Genomic DNA, 8,879 nt, shown 5'->3' on the forward strand with positions numbered 1-8,879 from the left:
AGTTTTTAAAAACACCATTCCAGCACACTTTGACGAAAAAACTAAATTTAAATATGAAATAAGGTAATCTTATACAAGTGACAATGTAATGCATTTTTGAAGACTGCGTGCAAATTTTTTTAAAATCAAAATTGTGCACAGTGTGTGACTTTGATTTAAAAAAATAAAAGACCACAGAAACTAGCAACAAGAAATATAGTATCGAACAGAGCTGATTTTTATAACTAGAACAGCATTCCCAAACTGGGTTCGTGAAACGACCCTCTGGAACTGGTCAAATTATTAGTTCTATGTATAGCAAACTGATGATTAATAAAGTTATTATTATATATTTATGTAAAAATAAGAATAAAGTTGTTGTTTTAAGCATGAAACTTTGAATTTTCTTTTTAAAAACCCCACTGCGTGCGCACACACGCACACACACACAGCAAAACATACATATATATGCACTGGTGTTCAAAGAAAGTGCATCACTCCTTAACATTGTAATTGTCGTCCGAATAACATAAGTATATGGCAATATTTCTTACAGATTGCATCAGATAACATTGACATGCATAGGTGATGATATAATATTGCATCAGCTGTTGCTTTCAGCTATATAAGCATGTTCTGCAAGAGTTGCAGTCATTCCTTGCTTGTGTCAGGATGGCAAGTTATGTGCAGTTGATGCCATGAAGAAAGAGTGCTATTGTTGCTTTACGTGAGGAAGAATGTTCTTCCCATCATATTGTTTATAGTGAGTCTTGTAATCAGTCAATAGTGAGTAGATTTTTTTCCAAACTCAAGAATACTGGTTCTGCTGACAGGAAAAAAGTAACTGAATGCAAACGAGTCTCGCCAAAACAGGACCATGTTTTGAAGTGCTTATGCCTTAAAAACTGTAAAGCTTTTTTGTCTGAGCTGAAAAGAGAATAGGAAGAACATACAGGAGTGGTAGCAAGTGCAGTAAAGTCAGAAGACACCGCTTCAAAAATGGACTTGTAGCCCATCGTTCTAAGAAGGAGCCCCTCCTCACACAGAAAATGAAAAAGGCCTGATTAATTTGGTGTAAGGAGCATGTCAAATGGACCCCTGAGCAGTGGAAGTCAGTTATTTTCTCGGATGAGAAGAAATTCAATCTACATGGTACTGATGGGAGACAAACGATTTTCTGTAGATGTGGTGAAGAATACCATCCAGACTGTATGGTGTCTACAGTGAAATTCCGTACCAGCCAAATGATATTTCGTATCACGGAGTAGGTCACCTGCAGTTTATAAAAGGTTCCGTAAATGCCAATGGATACCTGGCTATATTGTAAGGTAAATTGCTGCCAACCATTAGACCATTTCAACCTGCCAAGTAACTTCATCTTTCAGGACGACTCTGCTCCTTGTCATCGGGCGAAAAGTGTAAGTAAGCACTTCTGTAGTTACTTTAGCTTTATTTCTGCATTAGATGTTCGATAGTAATGTGTTTATATTTATTACAGGTGAAAAAAATGGTCCATTACAACTCTTAGCTGGCTAGGAAACAGCCCGGACCTGAATCCTATAGAGAACTGTTGGCATCGTGTGGAATCTGCAGTTGTCGGAAAGAAACCAAAGACCCTTCATGAACTTAAGGAAGCCATTTGGAACCACAAACTATCAGTTGATTATCTTCAGAAATTGATCTTGTCAATGCCTCGGTGGTGTGCTGCTGTCATCAGGGCTAGAGGCAGTTCAACTAAATATTAGTTTGCACCTGGTGAACTTTTTTGTTTTCCATTTAAAATGATAAACTGAGGCAAATTGAAGGCTTCTGATAACATTTCAGCCATAATTGTCATGTTTAACGAAACTGCTGTATAAAGGTTGCAAATGCTCATTTTGGAATATTTTGCACCTGTCAAATATTACTTAGCTTTGCCTTAAATATTTATAAATATCTTTTGTTATATTTCTATTTGTGATGCTAGTCATTAATATAATATACCATCGCGAAAAAGGGTTATAAATGTGAAATTCCTAGGTGATGCACTTTCTTTGAACACCAGTGTGTGTGTGTGTATATATATAGGGGGTCTGCGAACATTTTTGAAGGGGTCCATAGATCTCAGTAGTTTGGGAACCACTGAACTAGAATATTGGGCTGTCATCTAGTGTCCATGATTTAAAATTATTATTACTATATTTTGAAATCTCGAAATCGGTTGGAGGGGAAAGACTGCCAGAGGGGAAGACAGCAGAATTCTTGATGGAAGTGATGTCATATACAATGCGTTATCATAAGTATGTCACACACGAGCATCACCCAATGCCAATGGAATCATTCCCCCCAACACACACCCCGTGTTATAATATATAGAAAAATCAAATTTTCTATATATTATAAATACAGTATTATCTCTCTATACATTAAAGTTTTCCTCCTGGTGATATTTATTCGAGCCAATGGGAGAAGAGGGATGCAGGTGACGTGGTACAAGTGGGCGGGCAATTACATCGCTACACATGCACAGGTAAATAATTACACAGGTGATTTCCTGATTAGATTTTGATTCAGTGCGTTTTAATGTTAGTATATTAGTATAATTATGAGAGGGGTGCAGAAGATTTGACTTACTCTGTCATACTTCTACATTTTACGTGGGACAAAACGGGAAATAAATGGTGTCAATGTAAAAATATGCATAAAGTGGTCACTCTTCCTGATTAGATTTCAAATACTGTCTCACTACAAGATGTGGAGAGGTTTCATTTGAAATTATTGTTACAAAAGCGAAACATCTATGGTATTTCGAAGGCATGAGAACTGCGAATGGCATTAGTATACAAGACTTTTGAAGAAGCTGCTCGAACAGCAGGTTTAAGCAAATCGATCTATTATGTGAAGGAAACTCTTTCCAAAGTGGCTTCAGTAATGATGTCAAGCAGGTTATAACATTTTTTATATATTTGATATTGGCTGGGGATTGGCAAAGCGAGCAGGGGGTGGAGTCCCCTAGTTTATATATTATATAAATTTCATATGTTATGTGTATGATATATATACTATATATTATACATATTATCAAAATTAAATTATGTTAAAGCAAAAACAAAGAAAAAAAATATTACAACAAAAAGGAATTCTTATAATATTGTATTGCACTTGACACTGTTACTTATTTAATTTTTATTGTTTATTATGTGTCTATATGACCTTTATTTTGAGGAATTTTTTCTGCCATTGGGCATGTTCAGATATTTTCTAAACCGGTACAAGTAAAATCAAAGTGCCATTTCATCATTGATTCTGCTTCCAATCAGTGACAACCTGCAATATGTTTTTCATTAAACCTAAAGATTAATCCAATTGTGACAAGAGAATGTGGAATTGGTAGAATAATTTTTTTAATTTAATCAAATTAACTAATGATGTATCAGTCAATAAAAGTAGAAAGTTATATTTTCACTGTTCCACTTAACAAAGTGGGACACATGATTTGCATTTGTAAATTGTGGCAGTTGGCAACTGAGACCTACTCTGCACCACTTCATAAGATGAACCCCAAAGCAGGCATGTTAGGGTACATTCACAATGAAAAAAAAAATAATAATAAAGAGAGAGATGGACCAGGTGATATTTCAGCAGGATGAAGTGCTTCACATACTCACCCAAGAGTTACTGCTTATTAAAAGAACATTTTGTTGGATGAAATATTGGTAGAGCTTTTGGATGAAGTGGCCACCTTGAAGTCTAGATTTGAACCCTCTTGATATTGGTTGTTGGGTTATCTAAAAGGTTGCATATACAGTGAGCCAAAATATATCACAGGTAAAGAGAGCAGTCAAATAGAGATAGTGAATGTGTCCCCAGATCAGCTTTCCCACACTATTCATAATTTTATTACTTTAATTGGAGCTGATATTGATTTAGAGGGAACAATATCTGTAGCCATATAAGCTGAGACACAACAATAAAACGATCATTGTTTTCTTGTATGTCAAGTAACATTTTTATATTAAGTTACTTTATCAGCATTCTGTACAAAGTACAGCATCATAGACTTGTAACCACTGAAGTTGCAAGAGTCTGTGATGTTGGAGCACACTGTTGTGGCATGGCTCCAATTGGTTGGAGGGTTAGACATGTATGACGAAGAATGACAGTTCTACAACCATTTGGCCACACCGGAATGCTACATACTTTAGTCTTATTTTTCTGTATTCTTTTCTGAGCATAAAAATTAGATTATGTGACAATCAGATTCATGCAACAACAGAGCCGACTGGGACCTGCATGTGGATGATTTTGACCTCCCACTTTCCTTTTTAACTCTTTTGTGCTCGAAAACCACACTGAGTTGAAGGCAAGTCCTTAATTTGGGTGTGAATTGAAATCTGCAAAAAGCTCTTCCCTTGTGCAGGAATGGCATCAGTTTTATTTGATGGACTGATGATCTGTGGATAATTCAGCTTTAATGGAAATGAGTCATCAGGAACAGATTACTGCAGATAAGGTATATAGAGATGAGATCATGAAATTAATATTCCTTTTATATGGCACAGTTATTGGGGAAATAATGCCCTACTTTATAGGACACAGGTCGACAGCATGCTGTATGAAATGAATATCAGTGATGAGATGTATAATAGTGATATTATTTGATCAGTGTTTCCATGAAACTCTCTCTCAGGAATTTTTTTTTTTTTTTGGCTGGTGCAGCATAAGCCTCAGGCTTCCTTGCACCATATAGATAATAATAATAAACTCCAGAAGCTAGAGAATGCCCTCAACAATGAGTACTCAGGAAATCCTTGGATAACTTCATTGATTTGATGGTGAAATTGCCAATTATATCAAAATCATGTTTTTTTTTTTCACTTCAGTTTTATCCTTGTTTTTTGCACCATCTTTTGTGTTTCATTTATAAGTAGTTACTTCTTTACATTCCTATCTATATTTGTTTTGCTACATTATCATTGATAAATCATAAAATTTTCTAAATGAGTCAAGTATTATAATGATATAAGTGAAGGATTATGACAGTTGGGCAATTTGACAGAATTGCTTAATCTGCACAATAAGACCAAGTACATCAATTTGTTTTATTACCATCTAGTATTACATGTGGAATAATCATATGTCAGATTCTCTGTCTGTTTGTTGATAGTAACAGTATACAGACTGTGTCCAGATCACTCCAGCAAGTACAGTTATATGGACACCAAAAAAAAATTATAGAAAGCATTCTAATTAGAACTATTACAATAGTTGAATGTGATGGACATACTGAGCACTTAACATATCACAAATCACTGACTGTGTTGATGGCTCATACAAATGCTGAAAAAATTAAAGAATGTGCTAGAGTGTGGTACCAAGTGTTGTCAGAATTACAAAAAGGAAGGAACTAGGGTATGGATCATATGGAAGAATTGTTGAGTGTAGAAAGATAAAAAATCTTGGATGATGACAACTTAAATTCAGAATAGGATAACTTCATATTTCTCTAAAACTTGAACAGAATTGTATCCCTCCTGGATGAATCTGGATATCCAGTGGAGTTTGAAAATTTAGTTGATAATGTTCAGGTTGTGTTTTTTAATGAAAAAAATTTCATTGGGTGTGAGTGCCACATTTAAGGTGCAGTGCTGCCTGCACTACACCATAAGCCAACTGAACAGTGCATATACAGTAGCATAGCCAGGAGTAGAATGATTCATAAAAAGATAAAATCAAATATATAGAAGTTGAACTTATGGGCCTGTGGCATTTTCTAATTGGGCCTCCCTGTTTTCATGCTACTAAACAGAAATAGTGAAAATAAACTGATAATAAGCCAAATAATGGATGGCATCTTGCAGGAATGCACTCCTGTTTATATCAGTTATGTCAATGGAAAATATGTTTTGGTTTAAGCCATACTTTCTAGGATTCATCCCCCCCCCATTGTAAATAGAGGCACTATCTATAGTGCACTGTCAGAATCCTTTAAACTGAGATTAGTCACATATATCTTAATTTTATTCCCTGCCAATTTTAAAGAACCAGTTTTGATTAAATGTTTTAGTTTTAACTAAAATATGTTGTGTAATAAGTTACTTTTTGTTCTATTTTAGGACCTCCACCGAAAAGAGCTGCTTCCAGGGTGGTTAAGCAAACCAGAAGCAATAAAACTCAAAATTTGAAGAGAATTAATCTCAGAAGAAAAGGAAAGATAATTTGCAGGCAGGATGAGAAAGGTAAAAGATTGACTGGGGCATGGAGAAAAAGGCAAAATACAAATGGCTCTTCAGCAGCATCTCCAAAGAATGAAGTAAAAACTTCAGGAATGCAGGAAAACATAGGTATTTATGCATACATATATACATCATTAGATAGGTATATCTGTACATATTATAGAAACTTTTATTTGAAGGAGAAAAAAAAATTACATTACCTTCGAGAAATAGTACAATATAAGTATTTTATTTAACGCTATTCAGTCAATTTTTTTAAATATGAAAAATATATATTTGTTAGAGTTTTCAAAAAAATAATTTTTTTGATTTAAACACTAATGAATGATAGTCTGTTGTGATTGAATTTTACCATTTATAGAAAAAATTCTTATAAGATATTTTTTATAATGCAGGCATTTTCATAAAACAAACAAGAAATGCGCTATAATCATCTGGAAAAAAGTACACACACTAATTAAATTCCCAGGAAAAAGAATTTGGGGTAAGATTATCAGGTGTTCTTCTTTCTGGAATAGTCCAGTGAGAGTATATCATACCTTATCTCTGTTAATTAAGGTTCGAGCCTGTCACCACCAAATACGGAGGATGCGGAAAGGTCAGGGAATGACCACCGCATATCCCGGAGCAATATGGCCTTAGTTGCTAATGCTCCTAAAAACCAATCAACAAACAAACAAACAAACAACTGTTAATTAAGTACAGCAGACTCTTGATTAACTGGGACATTTCAAGACTCCAAATTAAAAAAAAAAAAAAAAAATCAACCAGAAATCATAAAATTCAAGTAATAACTAGAATAGGTATAAACAGATATTTTGCAAGTCGTAAATAAGCGACAAGTGGCATTATAAGTCGTCATTGGGAGATTAGTGTACCTATTATCTTGCAATCCCCGCTGTCTTGACATCCGCCGCTCAAAAAAAAAAAAAAAAAAAAGAGACCAAATGTTTAGTTTGTTTTAGTGCGGCGCGTCAATTGTTGTGTTCTGTTGCAGTGCAAAAGAACAAATTTTGTTTTGTTATTTATGTCAGGGATGTTGGAATTTTTTTTATGGTAAAAAAAATTTTTTTTTTTTTATTTAGAAATTGCGAAAATGATGGGTAAACACAAAAGAGTGTGTTTTCAGTTAAACAGAAACTTGAAATTATTCAAAAGTTTGAAAACGGTGCATCTGTTAAATCTCTAAGGAATCATTATAATAAGGATGTATCAAAATGGCCAAACATTAACAAGTATCACGCGGAATTCAGATTTGTCAATAATAATATAATAGCAATATGTTATTAGTCATTCCCGAGTTACATAAAACTAAATAAGAAGGCCTGGAACATATCTCTTACGTATATCGGAGATTTTTGGATTAACTAGGAAATCGATTATCTGGGATTTGTTTTTTACCGTCTGTCCTGGAAAATCGAGAGTCTACTGTATAAATATTAATCAGGCCAAGTGATGCAAGGGAAGAACTTATTCTGTATCAGTCAAAAAAATAAATAAATAAAACTGAATCGATTGCCATTTTCCCATCACTAAAAAGTAACTATCCAACTTTTTTGCCTTACACTTTTACAGCCTCTACCTCTACTGCTTGGAAGTCAACTTATTCCAAATGATCAGTAGCATGCTGCCAGAAGGTTGGTGAACCTTGTGAGAGCTAATCTTTTGTTGCTTCCCAAAATTTTATGTCTGCGTTTTCTCAGTATAGTTTCATATGCTGCTACAAGTATACTTCTCTCATTTGTTCTGCTTATTCCTTCAAGAGCCTTAAACGCTTGTCAGGTCACTCCTGAAGTGTGTAATCATCAGTATTTGTAGTACACATCTAAGATGCTCCTCATCCTCATAGAGACAACCCTTAGCACTACTAACCAGTCTAGTTGTCCTTCTTTGATACCTCTGTAGAAGTTCTATATCCTTTTAGGTGCATTCATATCTGAATACAATATTCCAAATTTGGTCTCCTTATCATTTTATGAAGAGGAATAACATCCTTCTCGCTGCTATAAAAGATTCTGTAGGTAGTAGATTCTTTGCACTTTACTTTCCTGTCTATCTATATAAACAGACAGCCAGGTTTCTTTTATCCAAATATAATATAATATTATATTTAGTTTCTGCCTGATTTCTTATCTCCAAATGCAAAACTTTAAATTTAGCAAGATTAAACGTCAGTTGTCATTTTAAAGATAATGTGTGAAAGTGATCTAAGATGTTCTATAGCAGCCTGGCTACTCCCATTATTTACTATTTTACCTACCTTTTAAATAATTAGCAAACTTTTCCTTTATACCCTCACCAATATCACTGAAGGAAATAAGAAGCAAGAGGGCCCTTAAAATTGAATCCTGAGGACTCAGCCAAATTAATCCATCCTGAACAATGTATGCTGATTGCTAACCTTCTGTCTCCTTTCATTCAGCCAGTCCCTGATCCACTTATGTATCTTCCAGTGTGCTCCAATTTATACAGTAGCCTCCTGTGGAAGACCAAATCAAAAGTTTTACTAAAATCTATATTATTATTATTATTATTAGCAGCTATATGGTGCAAGGAAGCCTGAGGCTTATGCTGCACCAGCCAAAAAAAAAATTCTTGAGTTACCCTGAGAGAGAGAGAGAGAGAGAGAGAGAGAGAGAGAGAGAGAGAGAGAGAGAGAGAGAGAGAGAGAGAGAGAGAGAGAGA

At 34.6% G+C, this 8,879-nt stretch overlaps 1 protein-coding gene across 1 annotated transcript in view; it reads left to right on the forward strand.

Annotated features, from left to right (window-relative positions):
* The window catches only part of LOC150082866 (uncharacterized), a 234,651-nt gene extending 228,027 nt beyond the window's left edge, over nt 1-6,624 (forward strand). The window contains exons 2-3 of the mRNA XM_090378302.1: nt 6,075-6,302; nt 6,590-6,624. Coding sequence (XP_090234428.1) covers nt 6,075-6,302; nt 6,590-6,624 — 263 coding nt within the window. The remainder of the gene's footprint in view (nt 1-6,074; nt 6,303-6,589) is intronic.
* Nucleotides 6,625-8,879: the final 2,255 nt, after the last annotated feature.

The sequence above is a fragment of the Mastigoproctus giganteus genome, chromosome 7, assembly GCF_048544385.1.
Source record: "Mastigoproctus giganteus isolate SK-2022 chromosome 7, ASM4854438v1, whole genome shotgun sequence".
NCBI lineage: Eukaryota > Metazoa > Arthropoda > Arachnida > Uropygi > Thelyphonidae > Mastigoproctus > Mastigoproctus giganteus.